This window comes from Adiantum capillus-veneris, chromosome 12 (assembly GCF_014529385.1).
Source record: "Adiantum capillus-veneris isolate H3 chromosome 12, ASM1452938v2, whole genome shotgun sequence".
Taxonomy (NCBI): Eukaryota; Viridiplantae; Streptophyta; class Polypodiopsida; order Polypodiales; family Pteridaceae; genus Adiantum; species Adiantum capillus-veneris.
The window spans coordinates 149,090,165-149,109,585 of NC_140942.1; the positions used below are offsets into that span (position 1 = coordinate 149,090,165).

The window sequence follows — 19,421 nt, forward strand, 5'->3', positions numbered from 1 at the left end:
GAGGAATGTAGCAACCGGCTACAAAAATGGGTGCTCTTTTTGGTGTCATAATTTTCAGCCATACATAACGTTTGTACTTGTCATCTTGCACAATTGATACAAAATCTTCCAATCTTTTCTTAACCATACATGCTAACCCTCGTTGTCCTCTTCGTTGCTTGAGATTCTTTGACCATATCAATGAATGTACATTGTAATCCTCCAAGCCGTTAATCCTTTGTGTATCATGCTCCCAAGTTTCAACAAGAAGTACAACATTGGCTTTGCTTGTTAGTTCATCAATGCCAACCCCCGCATTCCATGGGTATCCATTACAATTCCAAAAGCATATTTTCAATTGTAACTCGGTCTCATAGGTCACGCATCCCTATTTGCTTGAGAGACTTGCCTCCTCCTTGGGCACATTTTCTTCATGAGAGATCTCCTTGTTTTTATTATTCTTTTCCTCATATGCCTTGCGACGCATATTTTGTTGCTTAATAGTGCGATCTTCACATACAAAACATTTTGTATCCCTCAAATAGATCCAACTATTATCAAGGATAATCTTTCGCTTGGTCTCATCTGGCATGGTGCATACAATTGGCCGTTCTCCCGAGCGAGGAGCTCCTTGCTTCCCCACTCTATGTGCTCCATAGACCATAACTCCGGACATGCCAAAGTGGGTTTTGAAGAAATCTTCAATAACAATGGCAAGAGAAGGAGGTGTCTCTAACTTCTCTTCGGGAATTCCACGAATAACAATGTTCTTGGAACGTCGCTCCCGTTCCTTCAACTCCTCCACATCCACATTCTCAACATTCTTTGTTTGAACCATAGCTTGCATGAGTGAGGAATTAGAAACCACATTGCTACCACATACATCAACCCAAGACTTGTTTGTGCATACATTTTTCATGTCGCATACATCCCGGCTCATAGTGTCAAATTTCTCCTCTTTCAATACATGGTCATGCTCTACTTTGCTCATCCGCTCCTTCAAAGCATTCAAGTCCACAAGAGAGCGTTTACATTCCTTGACTTCCTGTTCAAGTTGCATCAAATGTGTTGTTTGCATCTCAAGTGTCCTCTTGAGATTCTCATTCTCAACCACAAGTACCCTTAGTGTGCAATTCTCCATTGCAAGTGCTCGTTAGTCTTCGCCTTGTTTGTTTACAGTCTCTTGCAATGATACCAAGTACGCCATGATCATGGTTTTCGATGTCGTTGGTTGGGTGGTTGTGTTGCTATCTCCACACTTAGGAGATTTTGGATCATTTTCCACAATGGTTGTGGACCTTGTTGAAGAAGAAGAACCCTTGCGAGTGCCGGAAGACATTGTATGTAAAATAGGAGATGAGAATCAATTTTGTTGAACCTGTTCACTTCGGAAATGCTGCTACAGAAACGCCTTCCATAACTCTGAAAATTTCTATCTTTACATCAATGCGTAGAGGAATTCGTGCTCTTAGATTGAGGCTAGAGAGAGAGAGAGAGAGAGAGAGAGAGAGAGTATACGTGCTTCACCCAATGTGGGCTACATCCACGTGAGAGCAGCCACTCAATGGATTTAGCACTTCAAAAGAAGAAGTAGTTTACGAAGGAATTAAACCTCACACTCACCTTGTTGCATCAACTTCACACTTTAAAATGTTTGTAGAAATGGCCTTCTTTTATAGGCCAAAAGAGCTGCCCTCTCTTATGAGAGGTAGCCATATGTAGCCGCCCTTGTGTGAATAAGTCCAAATCGGACCCTCCAATCCGCCCATGTGTGGCCGCCCTTGAGAAGACAAGTCCGCTTTTGAATTCGGCCACCGGCCACCGGACATTGACTTCCGACAACCGGCCACCGGCCAACCGACGATTGTTTTCCGACCACTTTCCGGCCGCCGTCCGGCCATAATATTCCGGCGAAAAGGAATATTTCGACGAGGGGAAAAAAAAGTCTCGGGGGCAAAAGAAGAAGTAGTTTACAAAGGGATTAAACCCTTAATAGAGCTCCCGCCTTGCTTCACTCTCACCACCTCACACTCACCTTGTTGCATCAACTTCACACTATAAAATGTGTGTAGAGATGGCCTTATTTTATAGGCCAGAAGGGCTGCCCGCTCTTATGAGAGGCAACCATGTGTAGCCGCCCTTGTGTGAATAAGTCCAAATCAGACCCTCTAATCCGCCCATGTGTGGCCGCCCTTGAGAAGACAAGTCCGCTTTTGAATTCGGCCACCGGCCATTGACTTCCGACCACCGGCCACCGGCCAACCGACGGTTGTTTTCCGACCACTTTTCGGCCATCGGCCGGCCATAATATTCCAGCAAAAAGGAATATTCCGACGAGGGGAAAAAAAAGTCTCGGGGGAAAAAGAAGAAGTACTTTACAAAGGGATTAAACCCTTAATAGAGCTCTTGCCTTGCTTCACTCTTATCACCTCACACTCACCTTGTTGCATCAACTTCACACTATAAAATGTGTGTAGAAATGGCCTTCTTTTATAGGCCAAAAGGGCTGCCCTCTCTTATGAGAGGCAGCCATGTGTAGCCGCCCTTGTGTGAATAAGTCAAAATCGTACCCTCCAATCTGCCCATGTATGGCCGTCCTTGAGAAGACAAGTCCGCTTTTGAATTCGGCCACCGTCCACCGGCCATTGACTTTCGACCACCGACCACCGGCTATTGACTACCGGCAACTGGCCAACCGACGGTTGTTTTCCGACCACTTTTCCGCCGTCGTCCGGCCATAATATTCCGACGAGGAAAAAAAAAAAGTCTCGGAGGCAAAAGAAGAAGTAGTTTAAAAAGGGATTAAACCCTTAATAGAGCTCCCGCCTTGCTTCACTCTCACCACCTCACACTCACCTTGTTGCATCAACTTCACACTATAAAATGTGTGTAGAAATGGCCTTCTTTTATAGGCCAAAAGGGCTGCCCTCTCTTATGAGAGGTAGCCATGTGTAGCCGCCCTTGTGTGAATAAGTCCAAATCGGACCCTCCAATCCGCCCATGTGTGGCTACCCTTGAGAAGACAAGTCTGTTTTTGAATTCGGCTACCGGCCATTGAATTCGTCCACCGGCCACCGGCCATTGACTTTCGATCACCGGCCACCAGCCATTGACTACCGGGCACCGGCCAACCGACGGTTGTTTTTCGAGCACTTTCCTGCCACCGTCCGGCCATAATATTGCTACGAAAAGGAATATTCCGGCGAGGGGAAAAAAGTCTCGGGGGCAAAAGAAGAAGTAGTTTACAAAGGGATTAAACCCTCAATAGAGCTCCCGCTTTGCTTCACTCTCACCACCTCACACTCACCTTGTTGCATCAACTTCACACTATAAAATATGTGTAGAAATGGCCTTCTTTTATAGGCCAAAAGGGCTACCCTCTCTTATGAGAGGCAGCCATGTGTAACCGCCCTTTTGTGAATAAGTTCAAATCGGACCCTCCAATCCGCCCATGTGTGGCCGCCCTTGAGAAGACAAGTCTGCTTTTCAATTCGGCCACCGGCCATTGAATTCGTCCACCGGCCATCGGCCATTGACTTCCGACCACCGGCTATTGACTACCGGCCACCGGCCAACCGACGGTTGTTTTCCGACCACTTTCCCGCCGCCGTCCGGCCATAATATTCCGACGAAAAGGAATATTCCGGCGAGGGGGGAAAAACGTCTCGGGGCAAAAGAAGAAGTAGTTTACAAAGGGATTAAACCCTTTATAGAGCTCCCTCCTTGCTTCACTCTCACCACCTCACACTCACCTTGTTGCATCAACTTCACACTATAAAATGTGTGTAGAAATGGCCTTCTTTTATAGGCCAAAAGGGCTGCCCTCTCTTATGAGAGGCAGCCATGTGTAGCCGCCCTTGTGTCAATAAGTACAAATCGGACCCTCCAATCCGCCCATGTGTGGCCGCCCTTGAGAAAACAAGTCTGCTTTTGAATTTGGCCACCGGCCATTGAATTCGTCCACCGGCCATTGACTTCTGACTACCGACCACCGGCCATTGACTACCGGCCACCGGCAAAGCGACGGTTGTTTTCCGGCCGCCATCTGGCCATATTATTCTGGCGAAAAGGAATATTCCGGCGAGGGGGAAAAAAGTCTCGGGGGCAAAAGAAGTAGTTTACAAAGGGATTAAACCCTTAATAGAGCTCCCGGCTTGCTTCACTCCCACCACCTCACACTCACCTTGTTGCATCAACTTCACACTATAAAATGTGTGTAGAAATGGCCTTCTTTTATAGGCCAAAAGGGCTACCCTCTGTTATGAGAGGCAGCCATGTGTAGCCGCCCTTGTGTGAATAAGTCCAAATCGGACCCTCTAATCCGCCCATGTATGGCCACCCTTGAGAAGACAAGTCCGCTTTTGAAGTCGGCCACCGGCTATTGAATTCGTCCACCGGCCACCGGCCATTGACTACCGGCCACCGGCCAACCGACGGTTGTTTTTCGACCACTTTTCGGCCGCCGCCCGGCCATAATATTCCGGCGAGGGGAAAAAAAGTCTCGGGGGCAAAAGAAGAAGTAGTTTACAAAGGGATTAAACCCTTAATAGAGCTCTCGGCTTGCTTCACTCTCACCACCTCACACTCACCTTGTTGCATCAACTTCACACTATAAAATGTGTGTAGAAATGGCCTTCTTTTATAGGCCAAAAGGGCTGCCCTCTCTTATGAGAGGCAGCCATGTGTAGCCGCCCTTGTGTGAATAAGTCCAAATCGGACCCTCCAATCCGCCCATGTGTGGCCGCCTTTGAGAAGACAAGTCCGCTTTTGAATTCGGCCACCGGCCATTGACTTCTGACCACCGGCCACCGGCCAAACGACGGTTGTTTTTCGAACACTTTCCGGCAGCCGTCCGGCCACAATATTCTGGCGAGGGGAAAAAAAAGACCCGGGGGCTTCCACCCCTGAGGCCCCTGATTTTTGACTGTGAAAATTTTGGTTTCCGTGAGTGATTTTCCTTCACGCACGATGGCTTCTCCTCATAATGGGGGCCTTACAAATGTGCGCTTTTACCACAGAAAATTACAAGGGTAAATCAGGCTCCATACTTAACAAGGTCCACTTTTTCCAAGTCATCTTGGTGCTGGTTGGTGAGCCCGTAGACTTCTCTTGGGGTTAGGGGGACATCCACCAGTTGGTTGTCTAGGGTTCTGAATATTCCCTCATATATGGTTGCACTGTGTGCTTCCAAAAGCTCTCTCTTTAGGTAGGTGGTTGCTTCCTTCATTGTCCTGTTCAGGATAGTATAAGGGGGCATCTCTTTTTATTCTTGCTTGATGGACTTTCTTCTGGGTCTTCTTGGCTGGACTCTTTCCTTCTTGCATTTTCCCTGTAAGCAGACCACCAACTTGAAAGTTGTCAGTGTCTAGTCAGAGTGCTCGATAGGAGCTTCAACTGAATCTTTGATGATCATCAAATGCAAGTAACACTCAAAATATATGTATAAAGCATGCTTGCAAGCCCAAAACACTAAAACTGACAATTTAGCAACACCAGACAGTGAGCGTGTTTACTGTCTCCAGTAGGTGTTTTTGGCACTTTGAGCTGACAATGAGTGCATAGGCATGTAATACAATGCATATGGAGTGTACTCCCTAATTTTGGTGTAATATGGAGCAATATACCATGAGATATGGCAAACCCTAGATGGTAGGTGAGCTGTATAAATAGGTAACTTAGTGAAATTTTGATGCATAGTGCTTGTGGTTTCACAAACGTTGTGCAATGAGGCTAGATACAGCTTTTGATGGGGTGCAAGTGAACTTCTGGGCATTGAGACAGTAAGAGCGCTTACTGTCTCCAGAGTGATATGGAGATGGTTTTTTGATCTGTAATGCTAGGGTTAGTTGGAAGGCATCATTTGATGATTTTTGATGTGATGACTTTGATAGTGTGATGCTCCTTGGCAACAGTAGGTCCAGAGTTGGCTAGCTGGTGACTGAAATGGCTAAGTGATGGTTTTTTGCATTTTTACTTGGTAGGAGGCTTAGCCAATGTAATCATGGTGATGTATAGGAGCTATCTGGAAACTTTGGTAGTAGTCTGGACATGGGAGACAGTAAGAGCGCTTACTGTCTCTTGAGCATTTTTTGAACTTTTTGAGAATGTAGCTTTATGGATGGCTCATAGAGGCTCTAAGAAGCAATTGTGGAGCTTGGCTCTCAACTTGGAATTGGGTATCATGGTTTCTTCACCAGGATTGATTTTGGCAGACTGATGAGCTTGGATTTTGGTCTAAGGATGGGGCTTTTGTGATTTTGTGGGTCAAATGCATGTATATTGATGTATTTTGAGGTGCATATGTGCTCAAAGTTGAGAAATTGGCCAAAAATCCCTTAGAGACAGTAAGCGCGCTTACTGTCTAGGGGATCACAGGAGTGACATGCAATTGGAGTTTTGTGTTAGGACATTGTAGCTAGGCCCTATACACCCTTTTGGTGTGGTCACTTGTCATTTTTGACATCCACATTGGGTGTGGTGTCTTCCCAGACTCCCAAAGCCATCTGCTGACTCTATGTTGGTCTCGGCCTTCCGGGTTAGTATATGCCTATGTGGAATTTTCATTAGACCTATCTCTGAGGTCTCTGTGAAGTCCTATAGCCTTTGGTGGTCTCTAGAGTCTGCTGTGTTTTCTACGGGATTGTGCCTTCCCAGCCTTGTGTGTGCTTGTTACGTGCTTGTAAATGAGTCAAACAAGCATTAAGTGACTTGAAAAGTATTCATACTTACCCCTCATGGTAGCCATGACTGCAATGTGGAAGCAGGTGGCAGGTGGAAGCAGGTAGCAATATGCTCTCTCAAGCTCTCTTTGACAAGGACAAGTAGCAAATGAGCTTAGAAATGAGGGCTTGGGGTATACATACCTGGGGCTTAGGATGTGCAAGTGCAACCACCCCCATGGTTAGTCCCAAATTACATGTTAGATGACCTACGGATCAAAAATTTTGCGATTTGGACACCGTATGGCCAAATTCCATCACTTTTGCACTTTGAGCCTTTCCGCTTTAAAAGTATGGTTTCTGTCATTTTCCGCAACCTGACCTGTTGACATTGAAATCCATTCTGAAAATTCATGCAGGTTTCCTAATATTAGGAAACATTTCTTGTATCTCTGTTTTATTTTTGGCGGCTTATTACTATTTATTAGAAAATAAAAAGAGAAAAATAGCAAAGAAATAGCAAATCACTCCAAAAATTATCCGAAAAATCACAGGATGTCATGGATATCTCGCATTTATGTAAGATAGCTAAAAACTAAATTTTGTACATATTTACACACACCTAGGGGTATATATCTGGCAGCTTCCCCTTTTTTACCACTATTCAGGGCAGAAATGCAAACTTGGTCAAGAAAATTCGCAATAAAACACAAAATAAGTCGGAAAACATTTGAATACACTTCCCTATCATCATTTTGGGTCCGCATTTGGAATGCCTCCCCCCCGCCTATTTGGAGTCCTCCTGGACGACATTGTGTCATACTAGTGGTGCTGTGCATGTGTAAAACATTGGTGCCTATGCAAGGCCGTGTAATTAGCCCTATGCATGCATACTCGGTCAGTGCATGGAAAAATTAATGCTGTGCAAGATAAGGGTCTTAAGCAGATTGCTTAAGGGCATCTGCTGGCGAGGTTTCCAAGTGGTAGAATGCTTTCAAGAGACTAAGTTTCTCGGACATGGTCAGAACTGGTGGTGGTTTGACCAATGCTGACGTGTTGAGTACCTGTTGATGTTTTTTAGGTTGCCATTACAACTTGGATGTAGCCTTGGAATCTTTCGTTTAGGTTGCCATTTATACGAGACAGCAGTTTTGGTGGGCTGTTTAGGAACCCAAACTTGTTTGTAGTGAATAGGACTTTTGGGTTTGATTTGGCTGGGCGGTGGGTGGGCTCGGGTGTACTGTTTGGATTTTCAGAGAGGATGGATGGTTTTGCCTGCTGACTTCTTTACCCAAATGTAGTTGTTGTCAATTCTAGTGGTATCTTTGGGTATCCACAATTGTCGAGTAGCTGTGAGATTGCCGTGTGGTTGCCTTTTGGCAGCGCGGGTTGAGCAACTGTTGGCTTGGGTTGCTTGGGCCGCCAGACCTGCTTGGTTTTCTGTATAGGAGTAATGACATTAGCAGGTTTGATTGGAGTCCACCTATATTTGTTGGATGTTGTCGATGTGTTGGGCACTAGTGGTGGCTTCGCTTTCCAGAAAAGTTGTTGGCTAGGCTTTGGCGGTGGAGATTGTGGATTTGATTGTTTTGGCCACCAAACTTGCTTGTATGTTGGGCGAGGTAACTGTGGAATTCCGGATTTATGTTTAGGCCTTTTTTTGGTGTGAGGAAGTGTAGGTTGTGACATTGGTTCTTCAATGCTGACCTGCCATGCAGCATCAACAGTTTCCTTTGGTTGTGACGGTTGTACAGTTTTGTTGAAACAGCTACAGGTGGTGGAGGAAGGAATTTTTGATTATTTTCTCGTAGTTGCTGATGAGGGACCTCCTCCTCGCTTGCAAACAACACTTTGCTGACCTTTCCCTCTGCTTGAAAGTACATTTGGTTACCTGACCAGTGCAAATAAGCGTTGTATCTCCTTTGCCAGGTTGTACCAAATATGATGGGGGAATAATCATCTTGAACATCGCACACATGAAATTGATGAGTGCACAGCAGGCCATTGATATACAAGGGTATCTCTGCCCAGCCTTTGGTTATGATAATTGCATTATTGAAGGATTCACAGCAGCGAAATTCCGGCACTAACTGAACACCTGTCAACTGATTAAAGAAATTGTATGTGACGTAGTTGTAATGAGCTCCTGAATCCACTAAGGCATAGGTTGGAACTTTATCCAGGGTCACTTCAATCGGAATGCAAGGATCAACATCTTCATCATCGAGATCAAAAGGAGTAATCTGATACATCCGAGTCCACTTTTGCTTGTTGAATCCTTGTTGCTGCTGCTTTCGTTTGAGTTGTCGAAGCCGTGCTTCTTCTTGAGCTTCTTCTTTGATAAAATTGGCTGTAACTTTTCGACAACCATCTGCATGCACCCTCTCAAGCATTTCTGGAGTTAGCGGGAGATGATATTTCTTTAACCTGCATCCACTAATCCAATTAGGCATCTCCTCTCCCTCTAATGTGGCAAGTTTGATGGCCCCGCTAGATGATATATCTGTAATCAAATAGGGTCCCATGCCTCGCTTCTTCAATTTCTTGGTTTTTTGTTTGAGTTTGTAGACAAGCACATAATCACCTTTCTGAAATTATTTCGTTATCAGGTGCTTGTCATGGAACTCCTTCATTATGCGCTTTTGCGTGTAGATACCTATGACAACTTTCATTCTTGTTTCATCAAGTTTCTCTAGGTCATCTAGGCATTGTATGAGCTCATGACCTGTCCATTCAAGTGCTTATGCCACTCTTAAAGTAGGAATTAGGAATTCCATTGGCAATATTGCATTAAGACCATACACCATATTGTATGGTGTTGTATTTAGGACAGTCTTATAGGCCACTCTATATGCCCAAATTGCAGCGTGCAATTTCTGGTCCCAATCAGTCCTATTGTTATTCACTATTTTTGTGAGCACTGTGCATAAGACTTTGTTTGTGCTCTCCGCTAAGCCATTGGCTTGCGGGTGATATGGAGCTGACTTCTTATGTATGACAAGGAACTCGTCAAGCAAGTATTCAATCACTTCATTGACAAAGTGGGTTCCTCGGTCACTGACTATTTCTATGGGTAGCCCATATCTGGTGAAAATTTCTTCATATAGAAACTGAGCGGTGGTGCTTGCATCATTTTTAGTTGTGGCTTTTGCTTCGACCCATTTCGTTAGGTAATCTGTAGCCACAATGTTGTATTCAGCGTGACTCCTATAGGCCGGTGTGATCGGACCCACGAAATCAATTCCCCATTTGGCAAATGCTCTAGTTCCTAGCATGGTCTAAGAGGCATATGGTCCTTTCGCATAGGAACTTTTGCACGTTGGCAGTCGTCACATCGCTTGACATACATCTCCGCGTCTTGAAGGAGTGTCGGCCACCATATCCCTGCAAACATAGTCAATTGCACAGTGCGTTCTACTGAGAAATGGCCACCAGCTTTCCCTGCATATGCTTCCTGTAGGATGCAGGTATTCTCTTTCCGATGCACATAGCCTTAACTGATTGTCTTTGTTTCGTTTATACAATTGATTGCCAATCAGTTGATACATTTCTGCTTCCTTTATTATCGCTCGTTCCCTTGTCTTGCTCATTTTCTCGGGAAATGGAGTCCCCTTAAGATAATCAACTATATACTGACTCCATTTAGGTGCTATGCTCACTTGGTATAAGGTGGCATGATCCACCACCGTTGGTTTGGCTCTGCATCGTGCACATTCTTGAATGTACTTGTGCACATCCTTCTTCATCTGCGGCCAATACACTCCAAGTCAATTCAACTTCCTAGAAGTCTGGTGGAATCCGTGATGTATTCCAATGACCTTTGTGTGAGCTTCAGCCAGATATAGTCGAATCTCATTTAGCTCAACGCATAATTGGAATATACCGTCAGCATTTTGACAATACAATCTTCCACTAATCAGCTTGAAGTTCTTGCTTTCAAAGACCACATCTGGTGACATCAGTCGTTCAGGACCTACTGAAACTTGTCCGATAGAAAGGATTTGGACGATTTTGTGACTCCATCGAGGAATCATTTCTATATTGAAAAGGTAAGCGTCAGGCAGATCATCATCAATCCCCATTGGTGGCTCTCCGCTTAAGATTCGAGATAGATGATCAACTCGTTGGTGGGTTGTACCTTTTTTAACTACTACAGTGAAGTCAAACTCTAGCAAAATGATGAACCATCTGACGATTCTTCCCGTATTGCATGGTTTGTTCACCAAGTAGAGTAGTGCTTGATGATATACAAAGAAGGTGAAATGATTGGCTAGAAGATAGTGTCTGAACTTCTTTACAGCATATATCATTCCCAGACCTTCTCTTTCAGTGGTGGTATAATTCTTCTCAGCACTATTCAGCTGTCTACTGGCATAAGATATTGGGAAATCCATATTACCGTCACCAGGTTGAGCTAAGATACACCCAATCACTATAGCTGAAGCATCTATGTGAACATGGAATTCTTTCGTCCAATCTGGAGCCTTGAGGATAGGAGCCGTGATCAGCGCTTCCTTCAGCTTTCTAAAGGATTCCTCACATTCTTCAGTCCATGAGATAAGGGCATACGAAGGTCGTGCAATCACAACATAATACATGTAGATAAATCTGCGATAGTATCCAAAATGGCCCATAAAAGCTTGCACGCCTTTGGCATTTGTAGGTCTGGGTAATTCCATTATGACTTTAATCTTTTCAAGATTTGTGGATATCCCATTTGCTGACACTATGTGCCCTAATATCTTCGCTTGTGTAACCATGAATACACATTTTTCAGGATTTAGGAAGATTCTATATGTTCTACTCTTCTCAAAGACTTTCTTAAGGTGAACTACATGTTCATCTCTCGCAAGGGAATGAACACACAGGTCATCCATATAGATTTCCAAGAAATTTCGAAGACACTCCTTGAATGCGTGACTCATCAGTCTTTGGAAGGTTGCTGGTGCATTGGTGAGACCAAATGGCATCATTCTATACGCATATATGCCCCATTATGTAGCAAAAGCGGTTTTGTGTTGATCTTCTGGCTTGGTCCGCAGTTGATTGTAACCAGAGAATCCATCCATAAAGCTATATGCTCTTTTGCCTGCTACTCTCTCTAGCACGTGTTCGGTTATGGGAAGAGGATAGTTATCCCTGATTGTAGTAGCGTTCACTTTCTTAAGATTGACACATACTCGTAACTTGCCATTATTTTTGGGGACAACCACAATAGGTGACACCCATTCCATATGTTCAATCTCGTAGATGAATTCTGCTTCCATAAGTTTGTCTATCTCTTCCTTTATCTTTCTAGCAAAGGTTTCGTTGTACGTATATGGACGTTGTCTGCTAGGTTTTGCATCGACTTTTAGGGGAATGGTGTGCTGACAGATAACAGGATCCACACCCTTCAAGTCCTTGTAAGACCAAGCAAAAACATCCCTATACTCGGTAAGGGCATCGATTAATGTTAACTCTTCCTCTGGAGTAAGATCTGTGGCAATGTAGGCAGGTTTAGGCTCTTCTCCAGGGTTTACCAATTCAATTATCTTGGCTTCTTCAGGACCATCATATGATGTCCCGACTTGTTTCTTCTCTCGAACAGTTTGTTCCAAACATATACGCCTATCCTGAATAGTATATCGCTTGTAGTGGGACGGAACAGTGATTCCATCCTGCACTGAACTGCTTCCTTCTGTGCTATTTGATAGCTCTGTGGTCCATTCTTCGTTGGTGTGCAAGCTTTTCTTGGCTAAATTCTCTCGTCGTTGTTCACGTCGCGCTTTTTTAGCGGAAATATTGATTTTAGCCTCAGGTTCTTTTTTAGGTGGCTGATTCTTCATTTTTCGTTTTGTTTCTCTGAAATACATCCCCATTACCCCATCTTTAATGCAGTCTTCAGCCTTGACTAGCATTAAGAACTGTAATTCGCTTTCTAGCTTCGGCATCGGGTTGGTTTTCTTGTGTCTTCTCTGGATCTTCCTCTTGTAGCACTGCAATTTATAGTGGGGTGGTCTAGGTATCCTCAAAGGAATCCTCATTTCATCCTCAGACTCACTATGCTTCCCACTCGAGTGTTCGTCATCTGTATCTTCTATGAAGAGGCACTCTCGTTGGATCCCTTCGTTTTTTGACTTAGTGTCGTCTATCGTCTCTTGAGCTGAAGAGCAAGGAGTTAAGTCCCTGATAGAGATTTCGTCTTGAATTGTCAGGCATTGGACTTTCTTCTCTATCTCATCGACTTCATTGACCATTGTAGTCTCCTCATTGCCTTTGTCTATCATGTGAAGTGATTTTAGCATGCGTAGGGGGACTAAGTCCAAACCTTCACTGTCACAAAACTTTGTGGGAGTGGTCTCGTTAGTGCTTACATCAAGTGTAGCTAAGATCTGCATCCATTTCAAAGGCTCAAAGGCTTCTTCTGGAAATGGCTCTGCAATATATGCATCATCCACTACACTTCTTTCCAGTTTTCACTCATTTCTATCCAAGCTTCCATTGTCTGAAGCTCCGCACATCCATAGTTGAGGTTTTTCGACCAGAAATGCTTGAATTTCGGAATTAGCTGCTGTGGCTGAGTCAAAATCCTCCACAGGTGTTCGCTGCACATCACGATAAGAGTAATATTTGAGGTTTATCCTTGTGATGTTGTCCATGTGGCAAAGATATAGGTAGTTGTAGCCCCAGTCTTGTATCATCATGAGCTGGCGCATGAAGGGTCTTCCAAGAATAACTTCATAGTTATTCCTGTCACCGAAATCAACTACTGTGAACGTATGCTCATATTCATACCACATGACGTTACGATGATTTTTTCCAATATTCCCAAGGGTCTTTCGACATAACCATCGGCTAATTGTAACTTCATTTTGGTTTTTCGGAGTGCTAGTTTTCCCCATTTCTCCCAAAGATCTTTTGTGACTATGGCTACACCTGCTCCACTATCCAAAATTGCCATGGTTTTGACATCATTGAACTCCAGTGGTAGCATCGTGTTGCCTTCCTCACCTTCACAGTAATCTCCAACTTTGTTTACTGGTACAGGTTTGACACTAGCTTTTGTCTTTTGATCGTCACCCAACTCTGCTTCAAGCGTCTCTTGCGAATCCTTTAGACCCAATTTCTCTAAGCATGTGCTCACTTCTTTCCACATATGTGGTCGTATCTTGAGCAGCTCTGCCAACATTAAAGTGCATCTCACTTGCGTGGACAGTAACTCATGAAGCGCGTTAGAGTCTAAGGTTGGCTTGAACAACTTTCTTTGAGACCGAAGGATCATAATGTCAGACTTGGCTTCATATTTGCCTTGATAAGCAGGGAGTTCCTTAAGATTTTCATCTATGCTCTCTGTCAATTTTTCTTACCCTATGTATCCATACATCGACCCAGCATCTAGATCGAGCATCTGGCGTTCTACATCAACTTTCTCTAGAGGAGCTGACTCGAGTGTCATGCTTCCATCTTTGGCATTTCTGATTAGCTCCCACAATTTATGAGGCCAATCATCTCTGACTTCAGGTGCCATGGGTGGTTCATTATAGATGGATTTTTCTATGCTATTTTCCGCCACTCTATGGTCCAACTCTTGTCTTTTGCTCTCTTCTTCAGCCCGCGATTCTTCAATCTTTACTTGTGGATCATATTTCTCTTTTGGTTCCTTGAAGCTAGCTTTTGGAACATTCACCTCCTCAGGTATATCACATTTTAGGTCAAATGGAGGGTGTTGACTTACCCTTTCCTCAACTGGCATCGCAAGAGGCTTTTCTAATAATGCCTGAGCTGTTTGGATCAATTGTTTGCACATTTCGAACCTCTGTTTCTCTAGCTCCGCATTTGGATAAGTCAGCCATTGATTTTCTTGAGTTTGATACGTTTCTATCCTGGCTTCATAGGCTTTTATTATAGCATCTAGGGGTTCACACACCTTCTCAACCAGGACTGATCCACCTGAACTTAGGCTACTGCTCTCCTTATCTTTCTTTTCCTTGCTGTTCGTGTTGTCTATCTTGTTTGGTTCTGCTTCCCCAGAATCAGATGCTACTCTAGAAAGATGCTGTTGCAATTGCTCTTGAGCTTTTGCAAGCTCAATAGATACAGTCTTGTATTTATGATGATTTCTAGCTCTCTCCTTAGAGCGGATTTTACGTCTTTCTACCCTTCGACTAGGAGCTTGACTAGCTCTCTCTTGGCCTTCATCATTTTTCTCACCTTCTTTCCCCTTAGCTTGAGCTCGTGTTACTGCCTTGACAGGTACAGTCGCTTCAGCCTCCGATCCACTCGAAGAAGGTATCACTCCAATCTTACTTATGGTCGCTTTTCCTTTATTGTCGGTTTCGTTTGGACAGTCAGTATACAAGTGGGTGATTCTGCATTGATTACAATGAGGTTTGATACTCTGTTCCACCACTGGACAACTGTTCATCAAATGATCTCCACCACACCGGTAACATGGTCCCCATGGTCTTGGTGGTTGTTGAGGAGGTTGCGGGGTGAAATTTTGCCTTGGAGGATAAGATCTTGGCTTCATTCCTCCCTGTTGATTAGCTATGAACATCAAAGTTCCTTGACCCACAGTCATTCCCTCGTTAGACGTCATGGAAGTGTCTGGTTGTGGAATGTAACTAGTGGTAGGATTCGACATCCATGGATCATACATCTCCTCCCCTCCTGTACTGATTTCTACAGTTTGACCACATCCATCGTTCTCGTCTGTGTGGTAGGGCGGTGTAGGCACTAAGGCTCTTTCCTCTATTGATGGCAGATCTGTATACACGTACCTGGCTGCTGCCTGGGTTTCCCCTGGCAGTGGTGGTTGATGTCCAAGGATAGGTTTCGCTCTTTCCAACCCTGGTTGAACATCCGGATGTCGTGTGGCATATCTAGGTGGTGGTGGTGGTGCCCTATTCATCTGATATGGAGGAATGTCTTGCCCTTGTTGTGGCTCGTACACAGGGTTTGGCTGGTACTGCCTTTCTCTCACATATACCCTTTGGTGGTAGCACTCTTCCGTCGAATGATTTGTCCACTTTTGTTCTATTTCACACCACTTTTGCTGCCGCAGTCTAGGTTGGTCACGTGGCTGAGGTTGCATCACATGACACTAGGTTGTGGGATGACTCCCTCCACAGATGCTACATAAGCGTAATTGTGGTTGTCTCACATGTTGAGGTGCCAACGCAGCATTGTTGAAACGCTCAAGGAGTTTGTCTATAAGGGCATCGGTTTCTCTAGAGGTTCGCAAAGGGTTGTTGGTCTCCTGTTCACAACACTGGTAGTCACCCTCGAGTCGCTTGACCTGGTATCAGAATCCTTTCAGGATTCTCCATATATATTGCAATTGTCGACCAGGTATACCGCTTCTTTGATAACCTCGTCTAAAGTTTGGCATCTTTGAATATGCAAATCCTTCCTGAGATTCTCGTCTAGTAACCCTTCTATGAAGAACAACGCTAGCCTTTCTTGTTGAGGGATCTCCCTGGGAGGACATCTCTCCACATATTGCTTCAATCTCAAGGCGGCTTCCTTTACTTTCTCTTTCTCTTGTTGTTTGAAAGAGTATATTTGTGAGACTGTGTCATGCTTTATCCCACGTTTGGTGAATTCTTGGACAAAGCCAGATAAGAGATCCTCTATGTCAGAGAATGAGCTCTTACTTAATGGCTGGAACCAAGTCATAGTAGTACCATCTAAGGTCAATCCAAAGCCCTCATATTGCGTATGGAAGTCATGTACTTTCTTTGCTCTCAGCACTTGTCTAAAGGCAGAATCATGGGCATATGGATCCCCAGATCCTGTATATTTAGATGGCACGCATTTGGCGACTTGATGCAGCCTTAGGGGTCTGAATCCTACAGTTGGTGTCCCAAGTACTTGTATAGTGTCCCCTGTATGTGCAGTAGTGGTTCTCTGCTGTGGCCTAGCTACATTTTGCGTCGTTTGAGTAGCTCTACCTGAGTTTTTGTTTGTCTCATTCTGTCGATGAATTTCTACGGAGAGTGCTTCATCGCGTGGTGGATTCCTTGTTCCCCCTTGGAACGAATATCCACTCATGTTCGTCACTTGTTGCGTGTGGAATTATGGTTTTTGAATAGGTTCAAAGAAACTTGTCTGACCAAGATTCTGCATAGGTTGCCTCTCTACTTGGATTGGTCTTAGGATGTCATCGTCCATTAAGTTTTACTAGGATTGTAGGCGGTGCACTTGCTGCGGGCTTTGCTACTTCAGGGTACACAATGGGTAACCCTAAGTATGTATACCTACTCATCTTTGCAGCAGAGGTCGGCGTGTACTCCTGACCAAACTTGTCTACAATAAGAATTTGCTTTCATTCAAGAGATAGACATACAAAGTCTTATCCGGAGTAGCCTCTTTCTCGTTTACATCCTCATTGACATAGTACAGAGCGTTTTCTTCAGAAAAGGCTTTGTAAATTCCCCATCAAGGATTGTCGGACATAAGCCTTCTAGTGGTGAAATATCTGAACATGCTTCTATTGTTGTTTTCCTCTAGAGGCGGTTTCTCCTTGACCCCTCATCATCAACTTTCGTCTTGGACGCATTTTGTTCCCATTTGTCCGCGACATTAGGGCTTTTGACTATCATGTAGTAAGCACCCTGTTCATCCATATAACCTCCTTTGCCATCATAAGTGTCCAGGACCCTATACTGTAATTCGACTGGATTATCTCCAATCTGAACACAGCTATGGTTCATAGAATCCTTTAAGATTCTGGAATCTTGTCCATTTTTATAGGCATACAGCAAGATTGCTGGAGGTCTCTCATGGTCTTTGGAGGATTCTCCCATAAAGTTAACTCCCTCTTTGAAGTTCACTGATGGTTGTCCCGCTGCCATGGTCTGATAGTATAGATCTTCTGATGATGTGTCAGAGATGTAATCCTCTGGGATTGGGCCTAAGGATACCTGGGTGGTCTGATTGACACTCTCTTCCATAGAAACTTGACTCACCTGGTTCCTAAGTGGTCTATGTCTTGAGGGTACTACAGTTCCTAACCTCAAAAACATGAAACATGCTTAACCTTGGATGCACTAACCTGGAAAGTTACCTTACTTCCAGCTCGCTGTTCTCTTAGGCTCCTGGTACACCCTGCAAGCAGTTTACACACTTTTACTATCTATTTGAAGTATTTCTCAGTATAGAAACTATCTATATACATGCATTCAATGTATAGATTAGGTGGCAAGCTAAATATCACAATTTAGGCACTGGAGACAGTAAGCGCGCTTACTGTCTAAAGGACAATATTGCACTTTCCGCTTCAGATGACCACACCTAATGATTGCTTAATTTCTTTTGAATGAAAATGGTGAATGTTAGCTCACTTGACCAACCCCGTAGCCCTTTTTGACTCCTTTTTCTGTGGACTGTTGTGGCTGAAATAAAATTTTTGGTGTCTTGAGCCCTTTCTTCTTGCTCAAATAGTACAATCTTTTGCACAAGTGTTTGCTTTCAAGTACTACAAGCTTTGGTAATGCAAGTTTCACAAAATGAAGCAGTTTGCTTGATTTTTTCCACTCCCTTATGTTTAATGCAATGTTTAGGGTTGTCCTAGCAAGTTTTAGCCCTCCTGTAGGTGATTTTTGTATGGAATCTTGATTTTTGTCTCTGGAATGCAGTTTTTGGCTTGTAAAATGCACCTTACTCTCAACAAATTAGTCACAACTTGGCAAAAAGACTCAATCAAGCATATAAAACAACATCACTTAGGTGTTTGCTCAAGCAGGGTCCCAGTATCTCTCTGGAGACAGTAAAGGTGCTTACTGTGTGGAGGACAGTATTGCACTTTTTGTGCTCAAAGGATGTATTTTGACACTCCTAGCAATAGGAACCTCTTACCTGGGCTTATACTCACCTTTTGGAGTCTTCACCTGGGTTGTGGGCTTACTGGCTTGAGTTATAATCACTTTTGCAGATTTTGTTGTGTATACCAAGCACTTGACAAGACCAAAACACATCAAAATTGGATTATAACTACACAAAATTTCTTGTTATTGAGCCTACAACATATGTACATGCTTTTGCTAGGTCAGTTGCCCAAATCTGGGTCTAGAGACAGTAAGGGCGCTTACTGTCTGGACTTGCAGATTGCAGCTTTTTTGGTACCTGACACTTGCTGTGGTTACTAGAGGTGATTTTAAGTTCTTTTGGACACTAATACCAACTCTGTACACCAAGATGGATTTTCTAGGTCACTTCAGTCACTTTACAGCACCAAACACACAAACCTTGGGCAAATCCAAAGTAAACTGAACCTTTCACATCCAGAACACTCCACACATGTGTCCTACTTATTCGAACCCTAAAACAACAAAGAAAACACTGAATGGTATCTAAATCCTTTAAAAAAATAGTTTTTAGGTGTGTGTTTTTTTTGGATGTTTTTATGCTTGACCTAACATGCACTTTTGGCACACACTAAGCCAAACACTCTTAAGCTACTGAATGCTGAAAACACAACTCTTCGAGAAGTTTTATCAAAAGATTAGCTACATACGCTAGGTCTGTCAGCATTAGTAGATGCCAATCTGCCTTCTGATATTCCCATGGATATGGTGCATGAGGTTCTCAAGCTTTTTCCCAAAGTAAGAGGGCACGGGGAGGGCACCCACTAATTGCTACACGCACTGGTCACGCTTTGGGGATGACAATCTCTCTTGCAGTAAAACCGGCTACGAGAACCTATTCACAACTTTTGAAAGATGCGACCATTGAAGCATGCAAAGAGCTACTTAGTACTAGTCACGCTGACTATTCAAGAAATAGAAAGCTCTGGGCCAT

General features: G+C 43.9%; 2 protein-coding genes across 2 annotated transcripts; both read right to left on the reverse strand.

The window, feature by feature from the left end:
• Positions 1-8,155: 8,155 nt before the first annotated feature.
• On the reverse strand, positions 8,156-8,890 carry LOC147446672 (uncharacterized). Its single transcript, XM_086526277.1, has one exon. It carries the CDS (start codon positions 8,888-8,890, stop codon positions 8,156-8,158), a length of 735 nt encoding a protein of 244 aa, XP_086382403.1.
• Positions 8,891-17,128: 8,238 nt separating this feature from the next.
• Positions 17,129-17,476, reverse strand: LOC147446673 (uncharacterized). Its single transcript, XM_086526278.1, has one exon. The coding sequence runs from the start codon at positions 17,474-17,476 to the stop codon at positions 17,129-17,131; it is 348 nt and encodes a 115-aa protein (XP_086382404.1).
• Between the last annotated feature and the right edge of the window lie 1,945 nt (positions 17,477-19,421).

What these genes read in the sequence shown, in the direction of transcription:
- LOC147446672 (XM_086526277.1), bottom strand. Translation starts at nt 8,890, where the DNA reads ATGTATCAGATTACTCCTTTTGATCTCGATGATGAAGATGTTGATCCT.
- LOC147446673 (XM_086526278.1), bottom strand. Translation starts at nt 17,476, where the DNA reads ATGGCAGCGGGACAACCATCAGTGAACTTCAAAGAGGGAGTTAACTTT.